The sequence below is a fragment of the Anser cygnoides genome, chromosome 23 (assembly GCF_040182565.1).
Source record: "Anser cygnoides isolate HZ-2024a breed goose chromosome 23, Taihu_goose_T2T_genome, whole genome shotgun sequence".
Taxonomy (NCBI): domain Eukaryota; kingdom Metazoa; phylum Chordata; class Aves; order Anseriformes; family Anatidae; genus Anser; species Anser cygnoides.
In genome coordinates, this window is record NC_089895.1 from 6454196 (window position 1) to 6473073 (window position 18878).

General features: G+C 37.5%; 3 protein-coding genes across 16 annotated transcripts in view; 2 read left to right on the forward strand and 1 right to left on the reverse strand.

Annotated features, from left to right (window-relative positions):
• The window catches only part of PRKCZ (protein kinase C zeta), a 47508-nt gene extending 37296 nt beyond the window's left edge, over window positions 1–10212 (forward strand). For all 14 annotated transcript variants that reach the window (XM_066982223.1, XM_048067520.2, XM_048067522.2 and 11 more), the window contains 4 exons: window positions 646–725; window positions 1281–1370; window positions 7073–7188; window positions 8102–10212. In XM_066982223.1, coding sequence (XP_066838324.1) covers window positions 646–725; window positions 1281–1370; window positions 7073–7188; window positions 8102–8189 — 374 coding nt within the window. In that variant the 3' untranslated portion in view covers window positions 8190–10212. The remainder of the gene's footprint in view (window positions 1–645; window positions 726–1280; window positions 1371–7072; window positions 7189–8101) is intronic.
• Window positions 10213–10413: 201 nt separating this feature from the next.
• On the reverse strand, window positions 10414–17179 carry FAAP20 (FA core complex associated protein 20). Its single transcript, XM_048067550.2, has 4 exons — window positions 17045–17179; window positions 15210–15363; window positions 13871–14493; window positions 10414–12402 (listed from the first exon to the last, which is right to left on the reverse strand). Exons 1-4 carry the CDS (start codon window positions 17146–17148, stop codon window positions 12330–12332), a joined length of 954 nt encoding a protein of 317 aa, XP_047923507.1. The 5' UTR covers window positions 17149–17179; the 3' UTR covers window positions 10414–12329.
• The window catches only part of SKI (SKI proto-oncogene), a 136331-nt gene continuing 134618 nt past the window's right edge, over window positions 17166–18878 (forward strand). The window contains exons 1-2 of the mRNA XM_013194725.3: window positions 17166–17286; window positions 17621–17774. The gene's annotated coding sequence lies outside the window, so the exon portion shown is untranslated. The remainder of the gene's footprint in view (window positions 17287–17620; window positions 17775–18878) is intronic.

Sequence of the window (18878 nt, forward strand, 5' to 3'; positions counted from 1 at the left end):
ACTCTACAGGCCAAGAATGAATTTTAAAATCAATGTTATGTGAGAGGATAGGAGGATCTCTTGAGAAAGAACCTTACCGAGCTGTAGTTTTGATCCGTATAACTTTTCTTTTACTACTTAAGGAATTAGTATAACTGTTTGTTAATCAGTTGTACCCTTCAGGAGTAGTGATATGAGCTTTCTAAACAAAAGTACTAATGCTTGCAACGTTTATTACAACAGAAACTTTTTAAGCTTGACAATTGTCAAGTTGCCTATTCCCTAAAATGCAGAACTATTCTTTAAGCTAGTTACTGTTGCAATTACATAACACTTTACTACAGTCTTCTTGGTGAGATTAATATCAACTGAAGTATTGTTTAAAAGCACACTTTGTCATATGCTAATGACCCCAAAGACGTTCTATTCTCTGTTAGTACTACAAAGAACAGAAAAAGATAATGAAGCAACATTTCTTTTAGGGAAATCTTGAAGTTTTGGTGCAATAGTCCTTGTTGTAGCTCCTTTTGTTTGCATTATTTTAAATAATTACGATATCTTCCCTTTTTCCAAATGGTAACATTTTTAAACAGTATGTTTGTATTAAAATCATGGTCAATATCATAAAACAGAAAAAACAATATTGCTTTTTTAAACCTGTAACAGTTATTCTTGAGAAGCCAATCCGGATTCCAAGGTTTCTTTCTGTCAAGGCCTCCCATGTGTTAAAAGGATTTTTAAACAAGGTAAATAACATTCTCTTATTTTTAGCATCTAATATCTGGAAGTCAGAGCTTCCTGTTGAAAGGAATACGGTTAAGAAGTTAATCTGCTTACTATTAAGAAAATCTATAAAACCTTGGCATCCTGTATGTTTAAAAAAACAACATACCACTTCTTCGTTGCTAAATTACTGAAAAATTCCACATTATAGACTTTTTGAAAGCCCACGCCTAACTAAAAACAGTTCTAGATGTTTATAAACTCTTCTCTGAAATGCTTATTACTCATTTAATTAAGTTGATTGAAATCCATAGAAGCGTTATAGTTTTAAAGGAGAGGATATTAATTTTGAATTCTTAAATAAATCTAGTTATTTTGAGTTGTAAAATACTATGTTAAAAATGAAGTTTCATACAAACTTCATCAAAGAATAAGAAAAAAGAATGAAATGACTTGGTAGCCATAATAGGTGCATCTTTTTGTATCATTTTGTTTACTATCAGGACATGCTTGAGTTGTGTAGATAAGCTTTTTGACAGAAATGGGCTGTAACTGACTCAGCTTTTGTTTTTTTGCAGGATCCCAAAGAAAGGCTTGGTTGTCAGCCACAAACAGGATTTTCTGATATCAAGTCTCATACATTTTTCCGCAGCATAGACTGGGATCTGGTAAAAATATTTACTTCTGTTTATACATATTCAAAAGGAACACTTTCTGTGGTTTCTTGTTGTACATGTAGCAACCCCATTAGAAGCACTAATCAAGAAGTATTTCAGTTTGGTAAATGTAAAAGCTATTTTCCTTTCTTCAGGTGACAGAAGGTAATGCAAACAGGCTTTTTTTCCCAACCAGAGATTTAGCTTCTTTCCAAACTTTAAGAATGGTTACAACTTCTGCGTATCATTTTTAAAATACATGATGAATTTTAGAGAACACTTCAAAAAACATTGAGGTATTGGTGGAACCACTGCCTTGAAGGGAGGGAAGGATAGTATTTAACTGAGCCATGAAACCAGTTTGTACGCAGCCATGGGAGAGGAGGTGCTTCACATAAAGGAAGCATTTGTAGTACATTTAAAAAAAAAAAATCCTTTTTTAAATGTGGTTTGAAAGCATTGTGGCTATTTAAGATAATTATCTGATAATTTCAGGTTTTCTTTGGTACAGTTGTTAGAGAAGTCTAAAGCTCGTGGTGGAGTAGACAATGTGCATTTCAGTGCTTTTAGAGGCATAAAAATGTATTAAAATTAGATTTTTAAAAACTTAAACTTAAAACTGTTTCTTTGTAATTGTGCCTACTTCTGTTTTCATAGAAAATCATCAGGGAAATGACATTGCTGAAATGTCAACAAAAGTTAACGAAGCAAAACAAGCCAGGAATACTTCCTTACCAGCATTACGTTAATACCTAGCTGAAGAATGAAAATATACGCATATGGTGTTTGCATAGTCCTTGGGAGTCTGCAGGAAATGTAGAAACAGGCAAGCAACAATGCCTGTAATAACATGAAAGAGGTTCAGAGGAGAGAGCTGCATGATTACATTTTTACTTTGAGGCCTGTTGTTCAGACATTCATTGTTAACACTCTTCAGAGAAGACATTCACTAAATTAGGAGCCAGTGTTTTAAAATACCTGCTGTTTACAAAGCTATTTCTACCATGTTTGTGAGGGTGTCTTTAATTCTATCAGACTTCTCGTGATTTTTATTTCTAGTGGTGCGTAATGCAACTTGCTATAGCTTGTGGTAAGGCATAAACATTGTGTGCTGCAGGGTTTCTGTTGTTTTGTAGGGTTTATTTTTTTTTAATATAGAAGACTGCTATTTGGTCAACACGCTAATTTAACTTGAATTGTGATTTTTTAACCTAATTTTTTGATTTTTTTGGCTGAAAACCTTGGTATTAAATATGTATTTAAAAAAAAAAAAAGAAAAATGGGGTGGTTGTCTGTACTGTTTTGCGAGATTAGTAGGACAATGCTGCTCAGGCTGATCATCTAAAATGTCAGGAGAAACCTAAGCCAAATTTCTAATGTTGGGAAATGTATTGAGGATAAAACTAAATATTTGGAAAACATTTTAAATGAGAATTTTCTTCTGAAAAGCAGGTGGTGAGTAGAGAAGACTTGACTTAAAAAGTTATTCGTATCTTTTCAAGGTGAAGCAAAAGGAAATTAGTTTAAAATTGATTTAAGAAATTGATTGGAACGTGAGTTACATGGAAGAAAATAAGGAATAGTGAAGTGAATCCATACACCATAAATGCTGCTTTAGGTGTTGGTCATGTAGATGTATGTGACACAGCTAAGAACATTTTAGATTACTCACTCTGCGTATAGGATGGCTTGATGGCAGTCAGAGAAACACCAAAACAACCTTTCTGATTGTTTCAGTTCATAAAGTCTGTTCTTATCCTAGTGCCTTTTTTATAGTGTTTATCCATTACATAATGGAAAAAGTACTACTAAGCCATGGTTACTAAGTGTAACAAATAAACAATCTGATGTTTAACATCTAGTTGAGCGCCTTGCTGTTGAAATGTTAACACGTACCTACGTCTGACTCATAATGACGGTATTAGTGCCCTACAGCAATTTTTAGAAAATCAGTTTGCTCTTTCTTTCATGTTGCTATTCTTGTTTGGAGGGAACAGATTTTGTCTGTCTTAAACTAGTTTCATGATGCTTTCTAAGACCTGATACCTGATGGGATGCTAATGTATTGAGATTCATGGCCCAGTATAGTTTCACAATTTTCTCCTATCCTCATTTGTACTCACCATGCTTTCGTCTTAAACACAAGAGTGAGAATTTTTGATTGATCACATTTTTGCTGTTTATTTGGTGACAAGCATGATGGGATGTTCTGGCCGAAAACCATGCTTCCTAACATACTGGTAATATAAGGACCCATTTTGGTCAGTGGTATCTACTCATCACTTACATTATGCGTATCTGTTCTTTCTTAAGTTGAATTATGGTAATTATAGCTTTGTTGGATTTTTTTTGTTTTTTTTTTAACTGAATGTAAATTTTAGAATTAGTGTTTCAAATCTGTGCTACTACAAATTTGACTACAGGACAAACGTAGTCTCCCCTGCTCTGTTAGTAAGACTTCCAGGTTAATTCATTATTTGCTCTTTGCAAAGGTGTTGCACTTCATCAGGCATACGTTTTCCTTCCTGCTCAGTATAGTCCATAGCATTCCTATACTTGTACACTTACGTTTTTAAATCACAAGTTTTGCCTGTTAGTCTTAGACTTCTAGTCTACTGTTCTGCAGAGTTGCAGAAGATGCAAGTCTTAAGGTCCTAATTACTATTCTCATTTTCATTTATGAGGTATCAGGAATATTACGTTGGTTAGATTAGCCTACTAATTGCACACAAATGCTGTTCCTCAGGAAGAAAAGTAAATATATTGTGCTAACTCCTTGTACTGCAGCATTAAATATCCGTGTGGGAGTTTTTCAGTCATGAGTACACTGTACTAAGCTAGAGAAGAAAGCTTAAATGGCTGAATTATTTATGGACCTCTATTTTTAAATGTAGAGCACTAACTATATTGGTGTTCATTGCCTGACTTGTATTTTACTTAAGTATTTTCTTGTTTGGAAATAGTATCTACGTTTCCTTTCTCATCTCAGAGTCTAGCAACTGATCTAGCTGCATAACTTATTAATTCTCACTGATAGCACACAACCATCATGACTTGTAAATCCATTACTGAATTTCCTGTACTCTGAACGGACTATTGTATGTCATTTGTGGAGTTGTGGTGTTGTCTTACTGGGGCCAAAGAAGATAATAATGTCAACGTGAGAATACTACATTTCTCACAGCGGAAAGTCAGTACTTGTGATATACCGAAGCAAATAGTGTAACTGAGTGACACAGATGTCCAAACAGTAAGTTTTAACCCAAGTCTGTGTTGAAATTCCTCATTTACTTAAGAAGGTTTTTGCTTTACTTTACCATATTTGGCTCAAGTGTAGAAAAAGGCTGGAAATTACTGGCTGTAGTCCAGACAGTGAATGGAACACTCGAGAGTGTTGAATTCTTTAAATCTCAGAAGAAAAAGGAATGTTCAGCATGTAGCTGCAGTTCAGCTTTAATCAGTGCAGGCACATGCAGACAGTGCAAACTGCAGACCTACACTTTCTTTAAAATCCATCTCATTTTTCTGGCAAATTCACTGTAACTAATATCATCAGAAAGTTGGGCATTGCTTTTGCATGAGCAGACACCAAAAGCTGTTGCAAAAAATTAAGAGTTGCAACTGTTACTAAATATTGCCTAGCATTTAGTATTTCAAAAAATGGTGAAACAGGAGGGAAGACTACCTGCTGCTTTTCCAGCAAAAGGCACCTCCTAGTTGGCTGAATAGCCTGATGTACTTTAATTTTAAATGTATGTTTAGTGAAACATACATGAAAACATGAAAACCAAACTTAAATTTCAATCTCCATACAAACCCGTATATTAAGACAGTCTTGTTACTTTGTCATTTAATACTGTTGTCACTGAGGATGTGTTGCATGAGAACAAATCGTGGTTTTTCGATTTTTCCATTAGTGTCATTAGGTCTCTTCCAAAGGCAGTTATGAATGTTGATTTTCTATCTGATATTTCTCTAGAGGAACGGTGACCTCCAGTGGCCAGCAAGGCTAACCCAAACTCTATATACCACGTAGGCCCTAGCAGATCAGAATAATGATCAAGTCTGGTGGCCTTTTGATAGCAAGCAGAACTGTTAGTACCAGAAGCCTGGATTTACTTACCTGCTGTTTTCCCTTGTTCTTAGAATGAAAATTTCATTCAGTAACATTAAATGGGAAACCCGATGTTAACTGTGTTGTACATGGGAAACCTGAAGTGTTTTGTAGGACCACTTCAAACAACTCTGAAAGCATAAAGAATGTAGCTATAAAGCTCCACTCTGAAAACAGTAATGCTGACAGACTTGTTGCAGGCATTATTCAGAAAGGGTGTTAAGATACATGCATCAACGCTGAAAAACAGGATTCTCACAATTTCTTTGGCATTTTTATCTCAGAATCTTTTCTATTGCTTTCTTCCCCAGGCAAGGTAATGACCTCAGTCCATTTCTAGATGCATGTTCTGAGACTGGTGGACATAAAACCCCTTCAAATTAAAGGAGCTTTGTACAAATGCAGCATGCTAATTAAACATTTTGCAGAATTGCTATCTTAGATGGTCATAAATAAAAACTGTTAAAATATGGTTGTCTGATAGTTTTAACAGTTACAGTTATAAATATCTTGTAAATTGGCAATTTAGAGGCAAAAGAAATCATTTGTTAATGCTCAGTAACAGCTCCTAGGTGTTGCTGCAAGAATTGTATTCTTTTTACAAAACAGATAGAATTTACTAGCATCTATAAATAATTGTAACAAATTGAAACTATGATTGATGAAGTGAGAAATTCATTTTGTGAGGCAATATATGCTAGCATCTTCACTCAGTGCATCCCTGAGTTTTTTTTCTTTTAGTATAAGGCATGACTTCTGTATTGACAACTACAGACATTAGTAATTGGTCAGTTATCCTTCTCTAAAACATGCGGATGTTTGCAGGACAGATTCAACTAAAATCATGTGACATTTAATGATATGACCTCCTTGAAATGCTCTGAGTGTTCAGTTACACTCAAGAGTTTGAAGCATTACCTGCTCTGGTTGTGTATATCCAATGCAGCTCAGTTCACACAATGGTTTTATATAAAAGTTCTTGTTGTATTTCTTTTAATGACTGCTTAGCCATGTGGCTAGCCATTGATAAGATGTTAGTAAGTACTGCTTACTGGTTTTGTTCTGTGCTGCATCTAACATTAGGCCTGGTTATACTGATTTGACAGGTTGATTTAAATGCAACCTGTAACCCAAGAGGCTGCCTTTCCAAGAGGCAGCTTTAGAGGAGCTTACAAAAGGGAAAAATGAATTATATTCTGGGAAGGCATCTTGGCTTGACTGGAAAGCTTCTGGAATATGTTCTCGATTTTAAGTGCGAAGCTAACATTATATAGCAACAATGTTTTCTCTTAATTTATATGGTGAAAGACTTGGGAAACAGTTTTCCTATAGTCTTGATTTTATTAATTTCTTACTCATTTTTCGAGTTTTTTGTATTTAAAATATAGCACTAGGGTAAACAGATGAGCATATAACGTTTAGTGTCAAAATCTACTACTCTGTTTTACTAGTTTGTTTGTATCTTCTCCGAATATTAAAAATAACCACAGTGGCTTATCTGTGCATGCACTCTACTGCCAATGTATGTGTCTGTTTTTAGATTTATTAAATGCTCAGCGTTTAAAATTTTCTTTCCCTCCCCCATTATATTTTCTCTTAGCTGGAAAAGAAGCAAGCAACCCCTCCATTTCAGCCTCAGATCACAGATGATTATGGCTTGGACAACTTCGATACACAGTTTACCAGCGAACCTGTGCAGCTAACCCCAGATGATGAGTATGTTTTTCTTTTTCCCTAAATACAATTGCGTATTAAAAACTTAGAAGTTATGGAATGAGTTTCCTCTTTGTAATTCCTAAATACGTACCTAGCTTTAGAAACAGTCAAGTGAAGGGAACTAAATTCACTTTGAAATTCTTGAAGAATCCTACATATCTTGCATAACTTCCCACACTTTTTATATATTAGACTGCCTCGTAATCTACTAAGTGGTCAGAACACTGTATCGATTTCCTGTTGAGCATGTGCTTGGCATTGGATGAAGACACGAAAATTGGATTCCTAACCCGGGCAGTTTGAATTTCTCCTGAGTACAGAAACAATTGACAGAGCTTCTCATGTCTCGGAGTGAGCCTGAGCTAGAAAAATCTTATAGAAAGTTACTGTTGAAATGTGGTACGGAAAAGTTTTCCAGGAAGAAGTAGTATGCTTTATTTAAGGAATTTGAAGGCTGAGGAGCCATTTCTGTGCACAGGAAGAAAGCTGCTTCAGATAGCAGATGGAATATGCTAAAGGCTATGGTTTGGTAGTTAAATGGGAGACTCAGCTTGCCCAAACTCCAGTAGAATAATTGTTGACAGTTTTGGGGGGTTACTGAAGTGTTTAAATTTAAAGTTGGAAGCTTTAAATTTAAAGTTGGAAAGTTTGGAGCGGGGAAAACAAAGGAAAGCTCTGTGCAATACAGGGAAAATTGAGAGAGAAAGCACTCTTGTTGATGTCATTTGTGTGTGAAACATTTAGTGCGTGGTGCAATTCTGTCAAAAGTACAATGAAACTTTCTGCTGCCCATTTAGATACAGAAGTAAAGTGAATTAAAACAAAATTTGCATTTATTAGAAATCTAAGACCCCAGGACTCTGAAACTGGCGCAGCAAGACTAACTAAATTGGTATTTCTCTTTGTTTTTCAGAGATATAATAAAACGAATAGATCAGTCAGAATTTGAAGGATTTGAATACATTAATCCATTGTTGCTGTCAACAGAAGAAACGGTATGAAGGAATGACATCTTCGTTGTAGACAATATGAATGACCTTTAACTTTATCCTTAACTACAGTATATGCATGCGAGGCTGGGGAACTGTAAGATTTTGGATGGAGACCAATGATTTAAAAAAAAAAAAATTGCTGCTGAAAATCAAAGAAGAGAATAATGATTTTGGTGGATGTCTTCCGCCACTTAGTTATTCTTACGTTCTGGGCACTGACACAACTGGCTTCATTAATGAAGGAATTTGCATTTTGTGCCTATTTCATGAAGGATTGAAACATTCATTGCATCCCTCGGCGAGGAGATTCTGAACAACTTTGAGAACTGCAAACTTTCTACAAACATTTGATGCAATGAGCTACCAATTGAAGAATATTAGAGTGTAACATCCTGAAGAATAAAATATATTACGGTGGTGTTGAAGCTTATTTTTGATGCCTTTTTTCACAAGTGGTACCTGTCTAAACGTCTCAGATGTATTTAAAAGGAGTTGTGTTTTATTAGCAATCAAAACATAAATTTGGGTACAAGATTTAAGTGCCTAAATGGATAAACTGCATTGAAGAATTGTTACATATTTGGAACGTTCTTAAACCTGGTAAGTTCTGCTTGTTAATATTCCAGTAACCATTTACGTATGAAACATACGGTTCACAGCTGCGACCTAATGTTCCTTTGCTTCTTTATAGAATTTGAAACGCAGAGTGACTCAGCAGTATTAATTCCAAATTAGATTTTCCAGTATCAATTTCAAAATCTGTTTGAAACTCCAAATTTACCAAAATGTCTGGATTGAAGAAAACTAAATTTGCACACAAAGGATTTCTGAAAACACTTAAAGCAGTGCCTACACCTACAGTGATATTGTGTTATATATTAGATTTTTGGAAACTATTTTTATCAACAGTACAAATATTCAGAAATAGAGCAAAAGCGTAACAAAGCATAGCCTTAAAGTTTAAATAGTAAATCTAGAATAACCGTAATACAAAATACAGTTTCCTGATAAAGCACACCTCCTACTTACGATAAACTGTCTGCTTACAATTACTCAGTGTATATTAATAACTAATCATTCTACATAAAAGAATGGGATGTTTTGGTAAAATGGTTTGCATCAAAGTAGTAACTTTTTTAATGGAACAAAAAGGTATATACCTAAGAACTTGGGTAAGCAAAAGATAACTATCAAACCCCTTCTTGTGGAAACCGTAGGGGTGGTGGGGTGTGGGAGGTAGGGATAAAGGGTACGTTACATCAAAAAGGTTAATTTATCAGCTTGGAAAAGCTCACGTCACCACATTTGAGGACTAGTAAGTGCGCATTGCTGTCTAAAACTTCAGATGCTTGTGAAGATTTACCTGCCTCTGCAGGTAACAACAGCAGAGGCAGTATTTCTTTTTGCTGGGTTTTTGGTTACCTATATGGTGTGGGTTGTAGAGAAGAGAAAAATGTGGAAAGGAAAAAATGAGAAACCCTGTGCCATGTCATCTCACCTAATTTGGTGTAACTTGCAGGATAAATTGCAACGCTTTCACTTTCTTTATATTAACATATGGTTTTCTCAGGGTACAGCATTGCATTAGGTGCTGAACATGACATCTTTCGGATTCACATCCAAGTCATGAGGTGCTAGGACGAGACTGCCAAAACATTGTTTAAAATTTTCAATTAACCATTGATTAACAATCTACATTTTGTATCCCCTCATTAGCCACAATTATGCAGATGTGTGGTTATTTAGTTTTATTAATCCCATCAGGTCTAAGTTGTGGGTTTCTCTCCATTGGACTGTAGCTTTTTATATTAAGCAAGATGTGTTTTAATCAGCACTAAATAATTTAACCAGTGAGAAGTACTTGCCTCAAATGCCTGAACTTTAGATACTTTATTAATCGAGTAACGGCAATATTTACCTTTTAATTGTAATCTGACACTTAAATTATTTTTTTCCTTCTCCATGGCAACTGCTTTATTTACCCTGAATAATTTTTCTTTGTTTCAACTCCCCTAATTATACAACTGATAAATAGTTAAAAAAGAGTGACTGCAGGCAGCTCATAAATGGAAATACGACAGATTAAGCTGTCCTTTGATGTGCTGGAGCATAGAACTTTAAATGGAAATATTAAAAATGCAGCTTGGTTGTTTTTTTTTTTAAACCTTGATTCTAGTTGGCCAGCTCATTTTGGGAGGGAGGGAAGCAAGAACAGACACATTTGCTAAACAAACATTGTAAAGAATACTTGATTTATTTAAAAATTTACAGGCATTTACAATGTTGCTGTGTTGCCAAATAGTTTGCTGGATACAAGTTTGGTTGCTCATGTGCAAGTGTATGAATAATGTTCTGTTCATAATGAAGGGGAAATTTTTTTATATAAAGTACTTGTTTTATAAATAAAAGAAAATGAAGGATGTAATTAAATGTGTGGTTTGAAAAAAAAAATCCTAATATATTACAAATGGATCTGGTTATGATATATAGTTGTCTTATTTGAAATAGTAAATGAAAATTCTAGCTAATTTAATGATTGTAAAACAGTAAATATGTTCTTGTAGTTTTGTATAATTAATTAGTTGGGATCTTTGCTGACCAGTTTTATTTGTGCAGAAGATGGTATACTAATCCATAACAGCTAAGATCATTTATATTCTTGCACATCTATTAAAGACTTTAATGAAAAGTTAATAGACTGTTATTATTTGTCAGCTAACTGAGGTATGTCCCACTTGCACTTTTTAATAAGACCCTATTGTAAATTAAAAAAAAAAAACTTAAAAAAAAACCTATAGGATTCTTCCTGTATGTTGATACTATATTCTGTTCATTCTACATATTTGGATTACATCTGAACCGTAGGCTTTTGAGGTCCAGGACATGCGGTTGTTGAGACACAAAACCCATTCAATACTGAAGTTTGTTGCGTTCTTCTTCACTTTATGTGAGGGAAGTTGTAAACAAAATCTCTGGAACAGGCCCAACTGTACTATTCTTGCATACAGCCCTTTGTCAAAAGAAACTAATTTGAACTTGTAAGGCTGTCACTTGAGCTGTGGCGTGCTGCCTGAACAATTAATGAATTACCCTGTTCAGTAAACAGTCAACTTCATTTGTGGGAATTGAACAACCCACTCTACTTTGTTTCTTCCTTTTCCCTTTGGTGTTACTAAGCTGTCACTAAATGTCATTCTCGTTCACAGAGAAGGTTACTTTTTCTCAAGCTTACAAAATGCTTACCTGCTACTATGAGGAAGGTACCAAAACAGTAGATGAGTCTTCTCTGATACCTTCTCGACTTAAACTTTCGGCTTGTTCTTTATTCTGAAACAATGACAGTTCATAAGGTGGGGGGAGACCTGACAGAACAGGAATCTTGTCTGAGTACATTAAAATCTAACTTTGCATTTCGCTATTAGGAAACTGGCAGGAGAAACATTCTTTCTAGAGCCTGATTACTTTGCACTACTCATGTTAATCACATGGATACTGACTTAGAAACCTACCAAGTCAGGTTATAAATTTAGTGGTGTTCCTTCAGAAAGGAAAAAAATCACACCCTATACCAGGCCTGTGCTGTGTTTTCGTTTAGCACTAACAGAATGAACTGTATGATCATCTAAGTTCTTACTAAGACGCTAAGATCATGGAAAACTTAAACCTTGTGAATGACTTTTCAACTCTTTTTACAGATAACTCTTCAGAAAAATTATCACTAAACTAAAAAGATCACTAAACTTCTGGATTAGATGAAATAGTTACCCTTTGTTCAGCTGCTTCTAGACTTTGAGATTCAGAACAACTATGGTGCATCAGACAAAACACGTTCTCTGGGGATTTACGATAGTGTTTTTTCCTGTAGTACCCAGGTTCCAGCTGTACAGAGGCCAATTTCCCTGGGGGTCACTGGGATACCGTATAGCACCATTTTCAGAACTATTTTATGTATGTTGGAGAGTATTTAAAATAAGTCCCCGAACAACAGGCAGGTGGTACTTGACCTTCCTTTCACTTTCCTTTCAGTTACTGATTTATGATCATTCAAGAAGTTTGAGACAAGGACCTGTTTCCATGACAAACTTTTCTCCTTTGCTTTCAAGAAAGGTTCATCTTCAGCTTGTGCGTTTGCTCTTCATCCTTCTGGCTTTACCACACGATATCATCGGCACTTTCAGACAAGCATCTAGCGAGATGACTGTCAACATCCAATTGTGACATCCTGCAGATACAGAGAATTTCTTCAGTGAGATACGAAGTCAAATCCTTTTATTTATGCTACTTCTCATTTCCTGTGTAGTCACAGCATTGTTGTACGAGCTTGGTGCATAAGTCACTCTTGTGCTCAGAAGCATTACAGCCTGCCCCAGCCTCTTGTAGTTGCTATTACCTGCTGCTAGATAGCTTGCTAATGTAATGTACTAGAAGACAATGCTCAAGCTCTCTATGCTTAGGACAAGTAATTCTATTTTTGGCATGCTGTACACTGAGGCTTGTATATGCATACAGATCTTAAGGATCATTGCATCTGCATGCAATTTCCTGCTCTTGGTGATCTCAGTATCAGTTTTCAGCGTAGACGTTCATAATCTAAGACAAAACATCAGGCAACTGATACAGGAGAGAAAACCCTTCCCTAATTCTCTAACCTGAGGCCATCGGAACAGAGGTTCCTGCGAGAGGAAGGATGCTTTCTTGTGTTTGTGCCTGCCTTGTTTCCTCTGGAGGGCTATTTTGGGGACTAAGCGACTCGCCCCACTGCCAACAACCTTTGGTAAAGCAGATTGTATAAAATGTAATCCTGATCAGTACAGAGTAGCCAGCAGCAGAGAACAGAATATGAAGACAGGAACTATGTTTAGCTTTTCTGTCTAAATCTCTTGACATAATGACCACAACTTTGTAAATATTAATGAAGCCATCCTTTTGTCTCCTTGTTCAGTCTCCAAGAGAAGGAAAACAGTTGCAGCCGTATATCTTGCAGTATTAGAGGTCCTTTTCAAAACCATATGCTAGTTTTCAGCAACTGTGACAGCCTAAACACTACTAAGGGGTATCATTTCAAGAGACAACGTAATTCATATTGCAGAATACGTTTTCAATGTCTGGGAGGATTTTTTTTTAAACAGAGGTAGTCTGACGGCAGTGGAGGACTGAAGTCTCATTTCATTGTAATAATCAGGGCTTCCATAAGGAAAATCAGATTTCTTCTAACTTGCCCAGACCTAGAAAACTAAATCTAAAATTTGGAGTACAGTTGCTCATCCAAAAGCACCCAGGTACTTACAGAACAGGTACCGGTACAGCTGTAACAGTGAAGCCTAGATCTTGAAAAGATTGTTACCTGTAGGAGGTGAATCCATCTAGCTGTGAAGTCAACTTTTAAGAACCAAGAATGCTGCTTTGGAACAATTTATAGATTAGGATACAAATTTCACTAAAAAAGGTTTTCTGTATTAAGTAGTTTAAATACCTAATTTTACATATACTAGCAACGTATAGCTCAAATTTAGCTTTCTTTCTGAAGCAACACAATTTAGTAATCATGAACTTCTAAACTGAATTAGAAGTAGGCAATTCTGCCATTCAAAAATATTTCAATGTTTCACCTACTTTATATAGCAAGAATGCAACCAAAAGCATTGTTTTTCATATACTCTCAACTTAGTCAAAAATAATAGCAGACTTACGTTGCACTAAACCGAATCTGACACATTGGACAGCTGTTGAGAGTTAAAGAGCCTTCGCTCTGGTTTGCAGTCTTCTCGCAGCTTTCAGTTCCAGGCGTGCTCACAAGAGGTGGCTTCTTTTCTGCAGGCACAGTCTTGGCCTTACCAAATGAAATACTGCTTTGATGCATTTGTGCTTGATGCTCTTTCTTATCCTGTTTTCTGTTTTCCTTGCTGTTGTGTACAGTCCCTCTGCAGTGCTGCTGAAAGTTTAGAGCTTTTGCAGCGCTTTGTGACAACATCGAGTGGCACGTAGAAGTATTATGCTGAGTGACTTTACACGATTTAAGATTTACAGCCATTTTTGAAGTACCTTGTGTGTCCTCCCCAACCATATTTTTGGCCTCATCTGTAGCAGTTACACAGCCTGTTTTCTCAGCTGTAGAAGGCAGACTTTTCAGTTCATCTGCTTGGCCCTGTTCTTCAGGTAAACAGTCAGTTTGGCTTTCTGTTAGCTGAGGGGAGCTAAGATCCTCTGTTTTTAAAAATTCTTCTTTGCAAAAAGATGGAAAAGATATCCATTCAAAGTCTTTCATTCCAATTCTAAAGACTTCTTGTTTTTGTAGACTCTCTTTCTCAGAGCTCTGTGACATATAAATAGAATGTCTTCAGAACAAATGTAGTTACATCCGTAGATTAAAACCAAGGCTGGAGATATTACAAATACTACAGAGAAGGCTAAACTACATCGAAGCAATGAGCATCTTGTTTACATGCATCTCCAGCACTTGCAAAACAATTAACTTTCTGAAATGTATGCAACGTGTGTCTTTCCTTAACATTTCTAAACTATTCCCACTGATTAAACACCAATAGCATATTCTTAGCATGTCCTTCAGAGGCTAAGGATGAAAAAAATCACCACACCTGCTGTTGTTCAGAGAAAAAAAATCTACTTTAGAAGGGCTGTATTTTCTGTTATAATACTGCCTAACGATATCAGAGCACTATAAAGGTCGTCACGGCATGATTAACCTCTCTGTTACAGTTTGCTTTTTCCAGTTTCATTCCTTTAGGCAGGTGCTAATGCTTATACTTACGCAGGTAGCCTCTCCAGGAAAATACTCTGAAGTGCTAAACACTTTGCCATACTGGAGGAAAAAAAAAACAAGCCCAGTAAGTTGTCCTTATACTACATGCCACATAAGGCTCATTCACACTACAATATGTAGAGGCTAAAGAGCTGTCAGCCAACATCTAAAAGCAATTTCAGATCGTTTTTTTCCCCTCTTAACAGCATTCACTGTCCAGCATTTTAAGCACTACACGAAGCGAGGACAACAAGGATACAGCACACTACCTCGACCTTTCCAAAGAACTCTGGAAAACTGGACACTGCTTGCCAACTTGTGCATTGTAAATCTTGACTTATGTTCTTCAGTAGCAAAATCCATGTTTTTTCACACTCATTTAAATCATCTTTTTCAAACCAGGAACTTCTGTCAGCCAATGCCCTGTGAAGAGAGAATCCAATAGTTTGGGGGTGGGAAAGAGAGGAGGAAATACTTCTCATTGCTATTAGTTTGCCTTTTAATTATTTTGATTTACCCCTCCAGTAACTCTGAGGTTTCTTAAGATATAGCTATTCTTGAATATTGCTTTATCAAGGCAGAAGTTTTAACGTTACATTTCCAGTAGCTGATGGTGTATTAACCAGTTCCAGCCCAACTCAATGGCTATGTGTGGTGATCCCTTTCATTAATGGCTAAGCACAATGTTAAGATTTTTATGACTGCAAATTGGTGTAACTCTACCATTTGCACAACACATTTCCATTCTTACCTATTTTCTCTTGATCAAGTAGCACTATATGTGCTAAAATGAGTATTATATTTGACAACTTTAACATGTCAAACCACCAAGAGGTACATAAAAAGTATTTGTCAGTAAGAGTAAGTACACAAACGCAGACTTTTCAGTCTAAAAGAGAGCCAAGGCTCCCTGTAGAGGAAAAAAAATAGCTGTTTATTATACCATTTGTTCACCAAGGGAACCTCTGTCTAGCCTACAGCACGATTTTTCTAGAACACAAATTATTTAGCCCATCAACTCATTTTATAGTCTACCATGACTTATGTAACCATTACAGCTTTCAGTATCACTCAATTTTTAAAAAGAACATCTAAAAGCCTTACTTTCTACTTATAACAAATGAGATATAGGCATTTATTAGTCTTTACTTCCAAGTGAAATAGTTAAGCGTAGGCACGGTGTTTTCTTCTCAAAGACTGAACTTGACACCAGCTGAGCACAGAAATCATGGAGTGTTTGCAGTGAGGAGGGAAACCGCGTTGGTTCCTCTGTGTGCTTGGCTGTTCCCACGTGGCACTCTGAAATTACTGATTAGCTTTCTAAACAACTTGATCTAATCCTTCCTAGGAAGGCATTAGAAAGGATTAACTATAAAGCAAGCATAAAAAGGTTTTTATGTTAGTAATGCTGTATAAAAGCCAATCTGAAGAGAGGGATGGGTTGTCAATGTGGGAATTCTAGTTCCAGTGTTCCCACTTCAACCGTTGCATTTTCGTGGGTCACAGTCCAGGAATGATGCTGCACGATGAAGAAACCACAGACAATTATTACAAGCCATCAAAGAGAGGAGAGAGCAGCCTTTTGAAGCCTGTTTTTGGAAGGGGCGAAGCTGACTGCACACTTGCTCATCCTAACAGGCTGGAACAAGACCTGAACCCTACCTCTTCAATCCTTTTCTCAACCCTCCGTTACTAGAGGGCTGGAAAATAAATAAATAAATGCATAAAAATATTTCTGGTCCCTGTGAGTCTTATTCTGAAGAAAAAATAAATAAATTAATTTTTATAAGCGAGCATTCCTCACAGGCTCCACACTTGGGGGTGCTGCTTGGTGCCAAGGAACGTGCAGAAGGCACAGGGCCCGGCGCACTTTAACGAAGTGCAGTCGACTTAATTTTCTTTAGGACACTTCGGGCGGCGTTTTATGAAGTAACTTTTCACGCTACCAGCAACGTGCTGGCGGCACGACCGCGGCGTGCTCTGAGGGCGCGGCCGCGCTCGACCCTCGGCCGGGGACGTGAGGCTGAGGCGGCCCCGCTGCTCCGCGCCCCCCCCCGCTGTCCCCGCTCCTGAGGAGCCCTTTCCCCGTCCCGCCCGGACTCACTGGCGCCGCCGGGGGGGCTCCAAGCCAGGGCTGGGCTCCCGGCTGTAGGCTGCCGGCGCCTTCCTGGGTTTGAGGCGCAGTTTGGCGGCTCCTTCCTCAGCCATGGCCGCGGCCCGGCCTCCCCGCTCCGTCAGGGGGCGGTGCTGGGCGGGAAGGCACCGCCTCAGCGCTCCCGCTCCGCCATGGGGTCCGCCCTGAGGTGACAGGCGGCCGGCTCGGCTCCTAGTACCCGCAGCTGCGAGGTGCTTGTCCGGCTCTTTAGTGTTGGGTTTAGACCTTAAGTTTTATACGGGAGTAGTGTTTTGGAGATGGGGGGCGCTGGACGAGGCCCGTCCGCGAACGCAGCGTGCTCAGGCCTGGCGGGAATGAGGGAAATGGGGCTTGGGACGAGCCCCACAAAATGGCTGTGGGCTCGGCGGTGTTCCTCACCATCAAATAATTGTTGTACCGACACCAAAGAGCTGTTGGTACGTGGCTGAAGCCAAAATATGCTAATTCAAAAAGTAAAGTAGATTGGGAATGCGTCTCTGATCTAGTTCCTTCGGGAGAAGTGACGCTGCTTGTCTTTTCTGGCAGGAATGTCGCTGGATGACTTGAAATAAAACACGTGTAAGAGCTGAGCCATAACTGGTAGTTTTTGAAGTTGATAGACGCGCTAATCAGGCTGGAGCCTTTCGGAATGCAGCCGGCAGGGAGTAGTCTGTCAGCGCCTTTCTCCGTTCCCCAACAGGTAAAAGGGTCAGAAAGTAACTGCTGATTAAATTCTTCATGATCGTTATGAGAATAATTGTAGTATGAGGAAACAAACATCCCAGTTTTTCTGATAGTAGGCCCTTGTAGGGGGGAGCAGGTACACAGCAATCTTTTTTGTAAAACTTCCTAGGCCCAGATAAGGCCACGTTCCTTTTCCATAACGGAGGGAGAGTTCAGATCTGATTTCACAACAGCAGATCCTAATTGAAGAAGACAAAACAAAAAATATTTTGTTTTGTTTTGCTTTTACTTGCTGGCCTTGGTGACTGTGCTGTAATTCACGTCACACCACTGATAATCGCCACTTGGCGGCAGCAAACAATATGGAAACCTTGCTTTAAAAAAATCTGAGGGGCAGTGAAAGCTTTTTTTTTTTTTTTGACTGAGCTCATTTCTGCAGGGATTTGTACATATTTCTAGGTGTGTGTATCTATGCTAAGGATTGCTTAAGCCACAGGGTTTCTTCCCTTGCTCCTGAGATGTTTGTGTTAGTGTTTTATACATCTTACGACCCCATGCATGCTAGTTTGACGGCCTCTGCTCCTAAATCATGCATTGTACTAACAGGTTTGTTCTGTTAGATGTGACTTTTCCAAAAAGAGACATCCGAAGTGTTGTCTGTTTTTCATGCTGAAGGTGTTGCAGTGTGTTACTGTTAGTACTATGACTCATGCATTATAACATTTGCAAAAGCTTTATTATGGATGAGACTAAAAAATCGGTTATTGTACAAAAAGGGCCACAAGTGAAAGAATATAATAAAACGAACAGTGAAAATTATTACTGTAGCCAATGATTGTAAAAGCAAAAGAAAAAAAAAAAAACTTGCATCCGTAGCAACTGTAGCTTGTAGTTTTTGATTATTTTGTGGATTTGACCAAAAACTTGGTACAGTAAGATTTTTTAATTGTTGTCTGTTTAATACATACCTATTACAGCCTTTGAAGGCAGGCACATTAATTAATGTTGTCATTCTTGTTCTATCTGTTGCTGTAACTACTGTAGATATTAAACTAGTGTTCTAGAAATGTCTGTCCATTGTCTGTACTCAGTATTTTTACTCTGCATCTGTTCAGAATTA